The sequence below is a fragment of the Bombyx mori genome, chromosome 1, assembly GCF_030269925.1.
Source record: "Bombyx mori chromosome 1, ASM3026992v2".
Lineage (NCBI taxonomy): Eukaryota > Metazoa > Arthropoda > Insecta > Lepidoptera > Bombycidae > Bombyx > Bombyx mori.
Genome location: NC_085107.1, coordinates 14,073,144 through 14,090,551, shown reverse-complemented (window position 1 = coordinate 14,090,551; position 17,408 = coordinate 14,073,144). Strand labels below are relative to the sequence as shown.

At 32.5% G+C, this 17,408-nt stretch overlaps 2 protein-coding genes across 7 annotated transcripts in view; one reads left to right on the top strand and one right to left on the bottom strand.

Annotated features, from left to right (window-relative positions):
- The first annotated feature begins 863 nt into the window (after positions 1–863).
- On the top strand, positions 864–15,100 carry LOC101742611 (ubiquitin carboxyl-terminal hydrolase isozyme L5). Of its 6 annotated transcripts, XM_062669886.1 has the most exons (9): positions 9,467–9,496; positions 9,591–9,619; positions 9,870–10,057; positions 10,516–10,610; positions 10,708–10,771; positions 11,853–11,958; positions 12,525–12,752; positions 13,225–13,382; positions 13,478–15,100. In XM_062669886.1, the coding sequence occupies exons 3-9, from the start codon at positions 10,014–10,016 to the stop codon at positions 13,815–13,817; spliced, it is 1,035 nt and encodes a 344-aa protein (XP_062525870.1). In that variant the 5' UTR covers positions 9,467–9,496; positions 9,591–9,619; positions 9,870–10,013; the 3' UTR covers positions 13,818–15,100. The 6 variants fall into 6 exon arrangements, with proteins under 6 accessions (XP_037866620.1, XP_062525869.1, XP_037866618.1 ...); XM_038010690.2 differs by lacking the exon at positions 9,591–9,619 and having other exon boundaries at positions 8,976–9,496; XM_062669899.1 differs by lacking the exon at positions 9,870–10,057.
- Positions 14,285–17,408, bottom strand: part of LOC101742858 (angiopoietin-related protein 2) — a 90,602-nt gene continuing 87,478 nt past the window's right edge. The window contains exons 5-8 of the mRNA XM_004933073.4: positions 17,092–17,279; positions 16,573–16,716; positions 15,952–16,076; positions 14,285–15,730 (exon numbers count right to left, since the gene is read on the bottom strand). Of these exons, the coding sequence (XP_004933130.1) occupies positions 15,639–15,730; positions 15,952–16,076; positions 16,573–16,716; positions 17,092–17,279 (549 nt within the window). The 3' untranslated portion in view covers positions 14,285–15,638. The remainder of the gene's footprint in view (positions 15,731–15,951; positions 16,077–16,572; positions 16,717–17,091; positions 17,280–17,408) is intronic.

Below are 17,408 nucleotides of genomic sequence, written 5' to 3'. Positions count from 1 at the left end.
TTTTTCGAAACGCTTAGAAAAGAATGCCTAATGTTTATCGACTTTAAATATTTCAATTTCTTGGAAATACATAATTTGATTTAGTCTTACATCTTAACGCAGAGCAAATTATGCTTAATTTAATGTACCCATTTAAAATGTTGTACTTGCTTTTACAGAGCATAGGTACTTATAATTAATATACTTGATAACAAATTATTTGCTGCTATAAATATTATATTCTGTAGCTAAAATATCGATGTTTTGCTCTCGATTTTATCTAACTATCTTATATTTTAGATACCTACCATGTCAATATCGATGTTTTTTAATATCGATCATTCCTAGGTTAAATTTCCATTGACACGATGCGATTGTTCCGTTTTTGTTTCCGTATTCGTATCTCTCTTAATAAAACAATGATGGCACTAATTACAAACATACTTTTATGTAAAGTTATCTACTCCTAATGTAATAAGTAAGTTTGAAAGAAATAGTAGAATATGGCGTTCGGAAAAAATCGAGTTTAGGTAAAGCCAATAAGTAATATAAGTAAATAATCTGGGATAATTACAAGACATGTCTTTGGAAAAATCACAAATACATCTATGTAACATTCTCAGTAAAACAATTCATAAAATGACACGTAATAACGGAAACTAACAATATTCCTTCTACCACCACAGAGTATATTAAATAAGTCATGTCCACGTGAAAGGTGCTATATTTTTAATGAAACAGTAGGTAGGTAGTAAGTAATAAAAAAAAAAAAGAAAATAAGTTAACCAAGAAAGAAGAAAAAGTCTTTGATTGGTCGGTGTTCACTACGTTCCGGGCGAGAGAGGGGACGGGGGAAGGCAGAGGGAGGATGATGCGCCTGCGGCTTGAGATTTGAATTCGTCAACCAGCAGCCTGACACGCGTCAACATTTGATAATACAATGTATTTTACAAGTAATTAAATAAAACGATTTCAATTAACTGTCATGCGTGGTTTCTTCTTCATCATCGTCATGTCCAGAAAATGGTGACCTCGACGTGATTGTGAATTGAAGACGAAACTTTCTGACCGGACGGATCGGACGTGATGTGACGTGAGGCGAAAAGAAAAATAGCCCAATAATGTTGGTTGTTGGATCGCTCATACCTGACGATTGCACAGCTGGTGGATTGTCATATATAATGCTGCATTGAGCTCGTTAAAGGAAGTAGCCAATTTTCAATTATATTTTCATTAATTAAGGGAATTTTACCTTATTTTGTCGCAGAACGCTTGCTTGCGTAAATCAAATATACCCACATTATTATTGCTTGTCGACGCAATATGCGATCGTAATCAATACGCATTAAATTTTATTTACTATTAATTTAATCTATTAATTTGCTATTTTAATGATACATTTTTGCATAATTTTCGTAAGCTTTTTCGATGCTTTGCTGATTGCTACCGGGTAATGAATCTTCGCAATATCAGTCATTAACCGTAAAAAAAGTTTGTAAAATACTATTTCGTATACTAATTGTTGGAAAAGGGTACGGCTAGTTATTCAATGACTGTTTTGCACTACTTGTCGTTACAGTGTGATTTATGTATATAAGATATAGGGCTTATGACAAGTGGTTGTACACACGATTATTTTATTAGTTTTTTGCCGACTATTCCAGCTATCCGAGCCGCCAAGGAAACCCCAATCGAAGTGGAACAAAGAGAGCTAAGACGGGATCAGTGACGGACTGGACTAAGCGACTTGGCTGCCGCTGTAGGACACTTACAGCGGCCTTTATGGTTTGGTTTCTTAATTTAACGTTTATTAACTTCGTTTCTGGTAATTGTTTTGATTTATTATTCGCCCATTTAGTTGCAACTTTAAATTATGGCGGAATTGAAATCATTAATTCAGGAACGCGGTACGATTAGGGGAAGAGTAACTGCCTTTCAAAAGTATATGAAAATTATAGAAGCAATTGATTCTAAAGCTATACCTAAAGTTCAGCTTAATGAGCTTCAATTTAAACTGGAAAGATTTCAAAACTTACTGACCTTTTTTGATGAAAGTCAATAAAAAATTGAATTATTGAGTGAGGATAATGTAGAACAAGAAAGGGAAATAATGGAAAATAATTTTTGTTCCTTAATCGTACAAGCGCAGAATATTATTGAGAACTGTGTGGATGCTCAAAAACTGAATGATAATAGTCGTAACAATGGGTCTAGTTTTGACGGTAATTATTTTAAGTGGCTGGAATTTCGAGATACTTTTCGTTCTATGGTAAACGAAAATGAGTCAATTCCGAAAATTAATAAATTTCATTATTTACGGTTCGTGTTGGAAGGTAGTGCCGCAGTAGTGATAAAATCAATTGAGTTTTCGTCGGAAAATTATGATGTAGCATGGGACCTACTTTGCCAAAGATATAACAATACAAGACTTCTTGTTAACAATCATTTAAGGGCATTTTTCGTTTCAACCTATTGCTAGGGAATCCCATCAGTCACTGCGTTATATGATTGATTATTTCACAAAACACTTGCGAGCTCTAGGTACACTAAAGGAACCTACTTCCTTCTGGGACACTTTAATCATTTTTATGATGACAACAAAACTAGATGGCGCCACAAGTCGCAAATGGGAGGAGCACAGGAATTCTTTGACTAAGCCGCTTTCTCTTGAATCTTTTTGTGAATTTTTACGTAATCGTGCTGATGTTTTGGAAACTGTACACTTTTGCAAAACTGAACAACCAAAGATAAGATAAACACGTTCAAAGATTTTATATTTACAAAATGTACATATATCTAAACTTTACCAGTCTTCAGAGATTACAATTTTGTTATCATAATCTCTGTTAAATAAATATATAAAAAGATTTTATCAAAATATTATATAATAATTAAGCTACTTACAAATAGAAAATAAATAAATAATAATAAATAATAATACTTTCAAAGTAGAGAACCAAAATATAATAAGTCTTTTGTTGCTACAAATTTATCGTCGAAATCGTGTGTTATTTGTTCAATAAATCATTTTCTTTAAGATTGTGATAAATTTCAAAATATTAATGTAGATGCAAGGCTGAACCTAGTTAATAAGCATAAATTGTGTTCTAATTGTCTTAAATCTGGTCATCCTCCCTCTCGTTGCTTCAGGAAAGGCTGCCAGATATGTAATTCGAAACATAACTAGTTAATACATAAACAATTGCAAGAGAATGGTAAAGTCAACACATACCTAACCCATCTTCTTCTTCTCAAGGCAGTAGTGCCAATGAACAGGTGTCGCTGTCTGAGATGATGCCTGGTCAAGTGTTGCTTTGTACCGCTCAGGTGAAAATAGTTGATCCGAACAGTAATATAACTTACCTCGTGAAAGCGCTTCTCGACAACGGAAGCCAGGCGTCTTTCGTCACGGAAGAACTACAAAGAAAGATTAACTTACCTATTTCTCATCAAAATCCTATGAAAGTATTGGGAATTAATAACACAGTCTGTGCTGCATCACAAGTTTGTAACTTAAAATTGCAATCACGGGTCAATTCTTTTCACATGATGGTATCTTGTCTGGTCATACCACATATAACAAATAGATTACCTAACGTCGAAATAGACACGTCTACGTTGAACTTACCTGCGAACATTGAGTTGGCTGATCCGAGCTTTTTTAATCCCTCTGATATTCATATGTTGTTAGGTGCAGATGTATTCTGGGAGATCGTTCATGGTCATCAGATTATCACTATTAGGTTGGTTGATTCTTTCAATACTGCTAAATATAGATTTTTTAGTTTTGAGAAAAACTCGACAGGTTTCCGAATTTGAAAGAAAAATATAAAGCTTTTATTCATGAGTATGAACGCTTGGGCCATTTACCACCAATAGGGAGTCCTCCTTTTGGGTATTATTTACCTCATCACCCCGTGACACGTGATTAAAGCGAAAATACACCTATGCGCGTTGTGTTTGATGGCTCATGTAAAACCACGAGTGGTAGGTCATTCAATGACATACAGCTTGTAGGGCCGGTAGTGCAGGACGATTTGTTTTCGATCTTGTTACGTTTTCGTTATAATGCATTTGTTGTCACAGGGGACATAGAAAAAATGTACCGACAAATCGAGCGCCATCTGCAATTGATTCTCTGGAGGGATAAATCTACTCAGCCAATAAAAATATTTCAACTGAATACAGTGACTTACGGAACAGCCTCAGCTCCTTTTTTGAGCACGAGATGTCTCTTATGTGTCTGTCATGAACAGTCGGTTATACACTAAAACTGAGACTTAGAACTCATATCATAAAGTAGGTATTAACTTTGTTACACTTAATACCATAGGGGGCCGTGAGCTCGTCGTTGATAATGAAATAATTGATTGATTTAAACTCCGAGCACTCGATAAACCATCGTCATCACTATCATCTGGATAAGATGTTTTAATTAAAAAGTATATAATTTTCTTAGACCTCATTTAAAAAAATTACTCAAAACGTAAAAAAATGTTGATGAAATAATCAAAGTCCAAATTATTAAAATAACCGTAAATAGTTTTCAACCAATTATATACTATTGTTTACCACATTATTTATATATTAATGAGGTTGCTAGCTCCATGAATATATTTTTTTCAATACTGTACTTAGCGCACTCTGCTTCACTAAGCTTCAGCATAATTCGGCATTGTGTGCCACTGAGTCACAGGCTCAGTGAATTTGGCCCCCTTTTATGATTTTCGGATTTTTTTAATTTTTAATTATTTGTTCGTCGTTTGTTCGTCTTTTATTTATTTATAATTAATTAAACAAATTATCATCCTTAAGTTACCCCCCCCCCCCCTTACTAGATATCTTTATTTTTATCGCTTTGATTAACTAATTTTGATCAATTATCGTTTGTTCGTCGAATATTGGTGATTGATCGATCATAAAAACAGTTAAATTAAAAAAATGAAGCCTTGTAATTTAGATCAATCAAGATACTTCTCGATATTAATAATCAAGTTTATATTTTGTTTTTATTGCCCTCGTAGGCAGACGATCATACGGCCCACCTGATGGTGAGTGGTTACCGTCGCCCATGGACTTCAGCAATGCCAGGGGTAGAGCCAAGCCGCTGCCTACCGAATACCTACCTAATATAGACGTAAATATATATATATATATATATTTAATTAAAATCCTGTTTATAGAGCTTAAATATACTAAGTTTCTTCTTCCATATTAAATAAATTTCTACTAAATGTCCCTGCAATATATTTCTTGAACTTATAAATAATTATCATTTTAACAAAAACAGATTTTGTGTGCATTACATTTAAATTTTTTGAACTACGTAATAAATTTAGGAATTATTAATTTTATTATAAAATACAAGTATCTAACTATCTCCTATTGCATGGTAATAAATAGTATCATTTTAACACGAAAGTTGTACTCCTAAAATATTCTTAAAATAATTAGAAATCACTGAAATTTCTTTGTGCTTGTTAATATTCAATATCATTAAAAATAACTGAATTTATTAAAACCGCGCTAATCGTACTTTAACGACTAATTGGCCGTCTTCAGTGACATTTTTTTTGTTGAAGTATTGTTGAAGTTTTCAATATTTTTTGGATCTACGAAATAATTAGACAGTTTAAACGCACTTGTTAACAAAACGCTAGTAAATCATAGACCTATATAGTAGGGACACGACATATTGTTCTATACGTACAATTGCTTGTATGAATTGCACCCATTTTGAAGGCACACACATAAACATATATCTATCTCGTTCTTACTCAGCACTTTAACTCGCAGGAAAACAATATAACAGTATTTCAGTGCGTACATAAAATGAAACATGACTATACGTAAATGTCTAATGAGGCCGAAAATCCGCCATGTTTAGCGCAAGCAAATGTCATTGTCACGTCAGTTCGGCCGTCTGTTTTGGGTTGTAAATTATTTATTGACTTTGATATCGATTTAATATGATTGCTTATATAAAATTTCATATTTTATCATGCTTAAAACAGACAAAATAATAATTATAACATATTTTATAGGATCTCAAGAAAGTCGATGCCCCAAAACTATATATATATATTTATATATATTTATATATATTTATCTATATATATTTAAATTCATTATGGAGCCCTCATCCGAAAAATCCATTTTTCGGTCGAAATCTATTAATCATGACACTAATCATAAATACCTCTTTAAAATATGTCATCAAAACATATTTAGACATCCTGTTTAGATTTTTCGGGAAAAAGGCTACCGACAAAATCTCTTCGGAACTATTTAAATAAAATAGTTTTATTCCGCAGTGAGTAAAACACTATTGTAAATTCGTTAAATATTTAATAATTAAGTGATTTTAGAGAGGAAGTCACGAGGAATGACGTTTGTAATTAATGAATAAATGTTCTGTAGGTGTTTTTTTTTATCACGCGGTCCCTTGATAAGTTTAAAATTTGAATTCAAGTGATTGAAGTGATTCAATTGATTCAATGCTAGAAATGGGCAGATGGCACTGTACTACGCCATATCTTTATGTTTTGCGGCAAGCGACAACTTCATCAGTCATATCGTTTACTTGGCAAATTTGAAGCACGGACTCGTCTTAGAATTCACATAATATCTAAATCACATCATCTTTGCACATAACAATATACTTACTTCCTATTAAAGTATAAATTCTACAAATAATTCATACTCAACAATATTTAAAATAAAATGAGCCAAGAACGTTTATCGATAAAACCTACTAACATTAAAATCTTCTGGGCAGCACTAAAACCGCCATGTTTTGTGGCCCGATGACGTCACAGTGGCACAAATTTTTTGTTGACGTTTCATTTCCTAAAGTTTCAAACTTCAGTATAATAAATACGGCCATTGCCAGCTGACTGACAAAACCGGCGCATGCGCAATGTAGGCGTCAGGTGATGGTTTGCTTATCTCTATATATAAAAATGAATTGCTGTTCGTTAGTCTCACTAAAACTCGAGAACGGCTGGACGGATTTGGCTAATTTTGGTCTTGAATTATTTGTGGAAGTCCAGAGAAGGTTTAGAAGGTGAATAAATATGAAAATACTCGGAATTAAATAAAAACAACACAATTTTTTTTCCTTTGATGTGTTCCGCGTCGGACGGATTCCTTTTGTTTGTTTTAAGTTTATTTGATACAAAAGTTTAGGTCTTTTATTTATCGATTGAGGCACTACGAAGTCTGCGGGGCCAGCTAGTTAGATATAAAATAATGAATAATTGGGAATTGAAGTGTTTTTATGATCGAACAATCACCAATAGTTGACGAACAAACGATAATTGATCAAAATTATTTAATCAAAGCGATAAAAATAAAGATATATAGTAAGGGGGGAAACTTAAGGGTGATCATTTGTTTAATTAATTATAAATAAATAAAAGACGAACAAACAGTTTTTACATTCGAACATCAAGGAACAAACAACGAACAAATAATTAAAAATTAAAAAAAAATCCGAAAACTAAGAAAATGGAGGCCAAATTTATTGAGCCTGAGCCGCATTATGCTCTGTAATTGGAAAAGTACCAATAAAACACCAGGAAAAAATCAAATAAATTCATCTCAGATCGCCGCACATACTTTTATACCATATAATAATATGCCACTGAAACTAATAATTTGTAACATAAAAGCAAATAATGGGTGACTGAAGTTAGCCCCTCAAAAAAAAATTTCTTTCCTATTTTCTACTTATTTTCTATTAATTCGTTTGTTCATCATTTGTTCATGATTGTTCACTGTTAATAATTGTTTGTTCTGCATTTATTTATTTAAAAAATATATTTAAAAATATACCTACAAGTTAGCCCCTCTAATGCATTTTTTAATATTTTTTCGTTCTTAATGATTCGTAAATATTCATTTTCGATTGTTCTTATATAAAACACGTTTGTTCTCTTTCGAAATTACTCGTTTTTTGTTTAATTTACTATTTTTATTAGTTGAATAAATGTATGCAAAATATGTGTACTGCGCATGCGTCAACTATAATGCCTAAACTTTCTACGCGATTTTAATCGTGAAAAAAAAAACAAATATTAATCCTGAAGGAGCAATTAATTGGTATACAGTTTAATTAAAAAAATTAATAAATGAAATAATGTGCATTGGCGTTAAGTTAGACCAAATACATTTTTTCCATCCTCCTACTTATCGTTATGAAGGTATAAAAAAGATAGGGAGTTCACATAGGTAATATAAACAAATAAGTAAATATGTTCATGATTTATCTTTCAAGAGATAATATAGGTATACATTATAATAACTTTTTTACACAGTCGAAATTATATTCCTAACATTAGTAAAATAACATTATAATACAATAGGTAAGAGAATGGAAAAAATGTATTTGGTCTAACTTAACGCCAATGCACATTATTTCATTTATTTATTTTTTAATTTTTTTTAATTAAACTGTATACCAATTAATTGCTCCTTCAGGATTTATATTTGTTTTTTTTTTCACGATTAAAATCGCGTAGAAAGTTTAGGCATTATAGTTGACGCATGCGCAGTACACATATTTTGCATACATTTATTCAACTAATAAAAATAGTAAATTAAACAAAAAACGAGTAATTTCGAAAGAGAACAAACGTGTTTTATATAAGAACAATCGAAAATGAATATTTACGAGTCATTAAAGATGAAAAAATATTAAAAATTGCATTAGAGGGGCTAACTTGTGGGTATATTTTTAAATATATTTTTTAAATAAATAAATGCAGAACAAACAATTATTAACAGTGAACAATCATGAACAAATGATGAACAAACGAATTAATAGAAAATAAGTATAAAATAGGAAAAAAAAATTTTTTTGAGGGGCTAACTTCATTCACCTGCAAATAATATAGTTTATTTCATAAAATAATTAAATAGGTACATCATGGAAGTAAAGTTGAGAAATTTTTATTCTATGAGATTTTTGACCTGGTAACTAAGACCTTTAAGTCATATCTTATTTTAATTTATATTCTTATATTTGAGACATTAATCAACTGGGAAAATTAAATGAAATGTGATAGATGATATGGGATGAAATATAATCTCAGTAAAATGGTGATCATTTACTGAGATTTTTTCAGTGAACTTTTTGGAGGATCCTGAAAAGTTACGTCCAGCGGCTTTGTTTCATTTTCTCACATTTGTGCCCTTTTACATTAAAAAGTTAATAAACCACCGTTATTACGCATTTAAACCTGAAGAAACACCAAATAGACAAAATGAAACAAATCACACAACTTCACTCCTCGCGCTCCCATCAAAAAGTCAAAAGTTGAATAACGGAAACAATTGTCACAGAGTAGCCTCAGGTAATTACCTATTACCTATGTTTACTTATTTCGTGTGATACTCACAAATTTGTCACGATTGGCACTCTGTTCAAAATTCGTTTGAACTATTGTGTTGTGCTGTATCATCTCTTCATCTCATTCTCAGTTCTCAGTCATTCACCTTGTTTCTTTTATATACGGTGTGTAAATAAATGTTTATTAAAAAATACTTTTCACTAATTTATTACTTAAATAACTGAATTTTTGCTTGTTTGTGAATTGTTTTTTTTTCAGTTGTTGTAGAACTGTCGCAACGAAAAAAGGTTTTGCAAATTGAATTCTATTGCTAGGAAATTAATTTTAGCATACTCATAACTATTTACCATAGCCATTAACTACTCATATGTAATACAGTAACTAAATGAGAATTCGTATTCCTCATCATACGCTATATTCTTTAACTTATGTAGAAGATAAGGTGTGAGAAGTAGGCTTTTGGAAAAATTAGAATAAATATGAGAGCTTAATAATGTTTTAAAAATTCTGTATCTTATCTATTTTCGAAAATGATAGACTGTGCAGTTTGTATACACACCTTATCCATGTATGTTGCCTGTCTGAAAAGTATTGATTTTCTGGCCAAATCTTCGATGCGCGCGTAGGTAATGGACGCTCGGAAATAGTGCTTGTTTAATTGTTGCGAATAATAACGGCATCATGGATAACTTTTGTTTCCAAAAACCCTACAGTGTCAGTGCAGCGTAAGTCACAAATTATTATCTTCCTGGGATTACCTTCACTGAAAAACAATCACTTTGTCCCCAGAATAAAATCAATAATCTCTAGCATCTTAGTCTCTCTTAATTTAGTAAAATGTACATGTTCATATTGAGTCTAATAAGATTAATATTGTTTAAACTAAAAATAGTCCTCTGTTTATATACACTATATACCAAACTATTGAGTAGTAGAATAAGATATTTTAGAAAAAGCCTTTCTAATCCAAGCCATGATTCCTAGGTGATAAAAACTAATGTTTGCTACCAATTCTGAGGCAAATTAAATTAGTGGACAATTGTGCTTATTTTTCCCTAAATTATTAAAATGCACGGTTTTTGTCAGAGGACTTTAGCATATTTTAGGTCCTCTTTCAATAATTACTTGTTTAATATACTTGTTGTGAGATAGAGTGCATGAAGTCCTACATTTTTTTCATCAGACCTAAGGCTAAAGCTCCAAAGATGGATTCTGCCGGGGATTGGTGTCTCCTAGAGAGTGATCCTGGAGTTTTCACTCAGCTAATTCACAAATTTGGTGAGCTCAATTTGAATTTTCAATAAAACTCAAAAGAATAAAATGGAAGTATTAAATACAGTTTTTCATTTGTTTTGTTATTAAATTTTTGACTTAGGTGCCAAAGGTGTACAAGTTGAGGAACTGTGGACTATTGAAGACAGCATGTTTGAAAATTTGAGGTATTTTTATAATTTTGATTATTCACAGTTTACATATTGTAATAACTATACATCTTTACGTTCTTATACATTCTTATGATAAAAAAATGACACTTTGACTTTAAAGATAGGTAAAACATTCAACATCAAAGATTTTAATTTTGAACATAGGCTGGCTTGTTGTTTCACTGCGACAGCTATGGACTATGCCAACTCAAAACAGCAGATTCCTAAAACAAGAACATTAGATATTAATTTAAAAAAAAAAAGTTCATTAATGGTGCTTATTTTAGTTAGTATGTACTATAATTTTTGTTTATTCATTGTTATGAGTAGTTGGTGAACAAACTGAAACTGTATGTTGTATATCATTTAGATGGGTGGATGGGTGAGTGGTTACTGCAACCCATAGACATCAACAACCTAAATGTCGTCACCCATCTGTTACATGAATCGCGTTTCTGATCCGGTGGTAGATTCTGCGAAGCACGGCTCTTGCTAGGGTTCGTGTTAGCAACGTCATCAGGTTTGAGCCCCGTGAGCTCACCTACTAGTTAAGGCGACGCCGATATAGCCTCTCAGGGTATCAGCTAAGGGAGGCAAGAAAAAAAGAAAAAAAAGGGCTGACATACCTAATACCTCATAGAAGAAGAATCTTAACCTGTTGTTAAGATAGACTATGATTATTCACTTGGTATATTTTATAAATTATTACAGTACAAGTGATTTGCAACAGGGAGATTATTGAATACAAAAGCTTAAGTCAATTTCACTCCAAAAATTTTATCATACTATATTTTATAAAAAAAAAATAGCTATTCACAAACAATTATTAGAAAGGTCTTGCAGAGATTTATGTGTATGTTTTGTTATGCTAATTTTTACAAAAATTTTGAGAATAGATTGAGGCACGCTTTGGATAACATTTATTTTTTTCATTTATTAATTGCCCTTGTACTCTGTATCCTTACTGTCGTGTTTTTTCTAACAGCTGTGTGTACAAATATATTAAATAAAAAATAAATAAATAATTTTGAAATTTATTACACTGTTTTCATTAATTATACAATAATGCTTCACAGTATTACTATTTTTTTTCCAGACCAGTGCATGGTCTCATTTTCCTGTTCAAGTATGTTAATTATGAAGAACCCGCTGGGCCTATTGTATCAGATGATCGCTTAGACAAAATATTTTTTGCCAAACAGGTACGTTTTTATTTATTTGAAAGATAGCTAAATTTAGAAATAGATAAAGAAGGTCATAAATAATAATAGTATGACTTATCATGAGAATATGTCAGTGTGCACCAATCAAGTTAGAGCTGCCTCTTCACTATCATAGCTTTTTCCTTATTTAACTTCCTCTATCTCTAATGTATATCTTAAATACAAATAATTGGGTTTATTTTGAATGGGGATTTAGGGATTCAGAAACAGTGGTAACATTAAGTAGGGATTCAATGTTACCATGATTCTGCCTATTTCAATCTTCATCATCATCATCATCATCATCATCAACAGCCCACAGTCGTCCACTGCTGGACATAGGTCTCTCCCAATCTACACCACTGAGATTCTCTAATATATAATAAGACTGAATGATCTGCAACTAATATTTCTATATAAAATCCCAGGGTTAATAACAGAATCCATCTTGTAATGCCTGACTTCGTGCATAATTATTACTGTTATTTTGCAAAAAAAATCTTGTAGTTATTGCAGTTCAAAGAAATAATTTTATTTATATGCTAAAACATTTTTTCTTGGTTTAGGTTATCAATAATGCCTGCGCAACTCAAGCTGTAATCAGTCTCCTGTTAAATTGCAAACACCCAGATTTGGAACTTGGTCCTGAATTGACCAAACTGAAAGAATTCAGCATGACATTCGACTCGCGCATGAGAGGTCTCTCGTTAAGCAACTCACAGACTATACGCAGCGCACACAACTCAATGGCTCAACAGCCTCTCTTTGAAGTAGATCCTAAAATGCCTGCCAAAGTATGTTAATTACTATAAAACAATATTATACGTAATTTTTTACAATTTTTTTTTATTTTATTTTTTTATTGCTTAGATGGGTGGACGAGTTCACAGCCCACCTGGTGTTAAGTGGTTATGGTGGAGCCCATAGACATCCACGATGCAAATGCGCCACCCACCTTGAGATATATAAGTTCTAAGGTCTCAAGTATAGTTACAACGGCTGCCCTACCCTTCAAACCGAAACGCATTACTACTTCACGGCAGAAATAGCAGGGTGGTTGGTACCCACTCGTGCGGACTCACAAGAGGTCCTACCACCAGTAAAAGTAATTAGTCTTCACTTTGAAACAATTTTTGAGAAACCGTAGTAATTTAAAAAGTATTACAATTTATTTAATTTATTTAATGGAGCTGTAATTTATATTAGTTTCAAAATATACTTATACATTAATCTACTACCTACTGATCAATAAATTTTGTTTTACAGGATGAAGACGCCTATCATTTCATAGGATATATGCCAATTGATGGCCGTCTTTACGAACTGGATGGGCTACAAGAAGGTCCGATTGATCATGGTGCAGTTGCTCCGGAACAAGATTGGCTCGATGTTGTCCGTCCAATTATAATGAGAAGGATTAATGTGTAAGTTGCAAATAGCTTACTGCATTGAGTACGTTAGTGTGCTTAGTGAGTAGTTTTGTGTACTTTAGACACTAAAAAAAATTATTTGTTCATAGATACACCGAAGGAGAAATTCACTTCAACTTGATGGCCCTCGTATCAGATCGTAAAATGATATATCAACGTCAGCTTGATACACTTCTTAATGAAACACAGTTGCTGGGTATGGAAACCGATGCTCTCGATACAGAAATAGCGAGACTGAGAATGTTGATTGATTATGAGGAAATAAAGATGGCAAAGTACAAACAGGAGTTGGTACGCAGGCGTCACAATTACATGCCGTTCATCATTAATTTGCTTCAAATACTGGCTAAGGAGAAGAAGCTGATGCCCCTGCTGGAGAAGGCCAAGGAGCGCGCTACCAAGCGGAGTCACAAGAAAATGAAAGTATAACACGAGCATTCCCGCGGGCCGAAGGTGGAACCACCCACCCGGAGCCCGCGACGCGTGTCGCGACCAGCGTCGCCACGCGTGCTTCCGTTCACTGACGATTTAGATTTAACTTTACCCGACTTAGAATCTGTGTACACTGAAAATCCAGACTTACAACCCGAAGTTGAAAACTTAGTGGAAATGCAGGACGTTGAGGTTTCAGAGCGCGCGCAGCAATTACTCGAAAGCGTGCAAGATGATTTGATGCTCCAACCGCAAGACTCGACCGATTCCCTTGACGTAGATTTGAAAGAGTATAATGATTTCGAAAAATCTGATGATTTGTAAATTTGTGTATTTGTGATCGTGTTGAAAAATAATAATATTAAAATTTAATGAGGATTTAAATAATTGTGACAATGAATTTAAATATTTTGAGAATAATTCACTATTTTAATTTGTAATTGACATTAAAATAAAACAATACATTTATTTATTATGTAGATTTAATATCTTATCAATATTTGTGTAGCTTACTGAACACAGACACATCAGGAAACATAATGAAAAAAAAAGATCGAGTAACAGCAAAATATTATTGGAGAGTGCTTGAAAAAATATAAATAAAAGCTGTTTAATATAACCGTCAAATTACATTATCTAAATTATAATACAAATAAATAACGAAAATGTATATTTATATATATAAAAATACGTTTAATAAATATTTAAAACTTGTACATTTGATGTGTTTGTGTTAATAAATATTTGTAGGAAAGTGTAAATGTTTTACAAAATATCAATGTACTTTGCTTGAAGTAGTAGAGATACACTAAATTATAATCTTACATATGTACTCTAAACTAGCATTTATATCGAATTGTTTGTTCTTCTCGTGTCATGTACAACATATTAAATGGTAGCATTCCCTTCACACCAATTTCTAATCGATACAAAATGTCTTTTCATTTTGAGCTGATATCGCTCGTGAAGTTTATTATTTACATCTTAATACAATTTTTTAACTTATAATCTAAATTATAAACCTAATTAACGAAATACAATCATGTTTCGAAGTTTTAATGAATAATAAATTAATGAAATTTGCGTTTTGATGTGGCACGTTGATAGAATATTCTAGCGTCTCGTTATTTACAAATATCGAATACGAAGATAAAAGTATAGCGAATAGAATGATTAGTGAAGAAATATATTTACAGTGATGGATACTAAATGTTTGTGGGGTTGCGATGGCAACGCCAGTTTTATTACACGGATTCTTAGTAATAAAAAAATGTATAAAATTTAAGCATTTTCAATATTATAATAACAGTTTAATGTCATTTTCTTGTAATTACTAACATACACAATTTTATTATATTAAAGTAAGCTGCAGGATTATATTCGAATCCAGGTAATTCGAAATGACCGGTTGAATTTAAACGTTATCGGCGCGGTCATTAAAAATACTTCAGTTTTAATCTCGCGTCTGGCTATGTATAGTCTGTGGACATCGGTAGCGAAAACGGAATATATTTCAGCAATTGAAACTTAAAAAAAAAATGAATGAAATAGACACGAGATTAGAGTTATATTCAGATCCACGGGCATCGTATATAGCAGATGAGTAAACACATCTACTGAACGCCCGGCATCTGAAGATATTACTGTTATTGTACTAGCAGCTTCGTAAGTATAATAATATAAACAATAATATTTTTATGCTTTACGTATCTGCTGTGCATCATGTTTGTAGATATAAAAAGTTAAAACGTAAAACTGTTTTTGATAATGCCTACAGTTCGCGAAAATCCTAGAAAATACTGAATTCAACAGCGTGCTTCACGTGTTAGGCTGCAGGCCTTTGGGCTTGATCATCATGGACGCTCTCTTCAAGGTGTAGTCCCAACCTCTCCAGCGGAACCATACTATGCCTGAAATAACAGAGACATAAATATTTGCTCTTCAAGCTAAAACACCGCGTATTATTTATTATCTATGAACGGTTAATTAATGGTAGGGTTATCTATGAAACTTGTGTGATCTGTGAGGTTTCGAACGTTAGAATGGAATTTGAAAATATTGGAATTTGAAATTTTTAGTTTACGGTTATCCTCTATAATCTAAAACTCAACAAATTCTTATAACGTCATACCTTGTCTGGCGGTAAGATCCTGTGGATCATGCAAGTACAACCCATTGAGGCCGCGACCGCATGACTTCCACCACCAACCTCCCTTCAACATTGAAGCGCAGTTCAGCGAAGATCTATCGTTGTCTCTGGAATGCATCCATTTAAATTAGTATTAATGTAAAATGAACTTCAATGTCACATCTCTAAATGGAGTTTTCTATTCTATAATCGATACGAACGTTAAGTTACTTTTGTGTTTACGTTAGGGCACGTTAATCTTCATTAAGGCTGAAGCTAATTAGATGTTGGTTTTAAGTGAAGCGTATAGATGAACTTGGAATAAAGTACATATTTTTAGGTGGATCGTTACTGGTAAATTATATTCGTTTCACTTGAAGATATTAACACGGTTTTGTTAGTTTATATCTTATTTAAATAACGGGATCTTGAATCGTAACTTTAATCGACTTCAAGACGCCCGATTAATTTGAAAATTTTCACATATATCATGGACCGATGACGAAATTTAGTAATTCTATTATAGTTGGCCTGATGCCAAGATCACAAGGAAAGTATATTGAAAATTTTAGTTCGGTTTGCTATTTAATCGTGTATTTTTTTGTTTTATAAAACTACATTTACCTGTTATAAGTGGAGAAGGGGCTGTTGTTAGACCCATACCATGGATCGTTGAGGGAGTCGCCTGCTGTACCCTCGTACCCTTCAATCTCCAGTTTGTAGTATTCCGCTTCGGAATATATCTTGAAGTGCGAATACTGTGCGTATCTGTGCAATAAATGATTAGGTAAAAAAAATATAAGTAAAAAATACGCTAACTATTATCTATATATCTTCTATTTATATATATAAAAAAGAATTGCTGTTCGTTAGTCTCGCTAAAACTCGAGAACGGCTGGACCGATTTGGCTAATTTTGGTCTTGAATTATTTCTGGAAGTCCAGAGAAGGTTTAAAAGGTAGATAAATATGAAAATATTCGGAATTAAATAAAAATAACAATTTTGTTTTTCCTTTGATGTGTCCCGCGTCAGACGGATTCCTTTTGTTTGTTTTAAGTTTATTTTATACAAAAGTTTAGGTCTTTTATTTATCGATTGAGGCACTACGAAGTCTGCCGGGTCAGCTAGTTTTTAATATTTACCTTTTGTTTCCATCGAAGTCTTCAAGTTCGACTCTGAGCATGTAGTCGTCATTGTTGGTCAGCATGTAGATGTTCTCGTTGCCGAGCCAAAACTCTTTGCTCGGGTCCCCGAAGCCGTTCTTATAATCGCTCCAATCACGATTAAAATTCTCCGCTGGCTGACCGTAATCGTCACGACGATGTATTACCTAGCACAATTCGTTCGATATTTCAATAATAAAAGACAAAAAAATAGATAATAGAGGAAACAGAGTTCACATAACAATGTATCTGTGCTCTAAAATATTCGAAAAATAGATTCTTTAACATGCTAGATA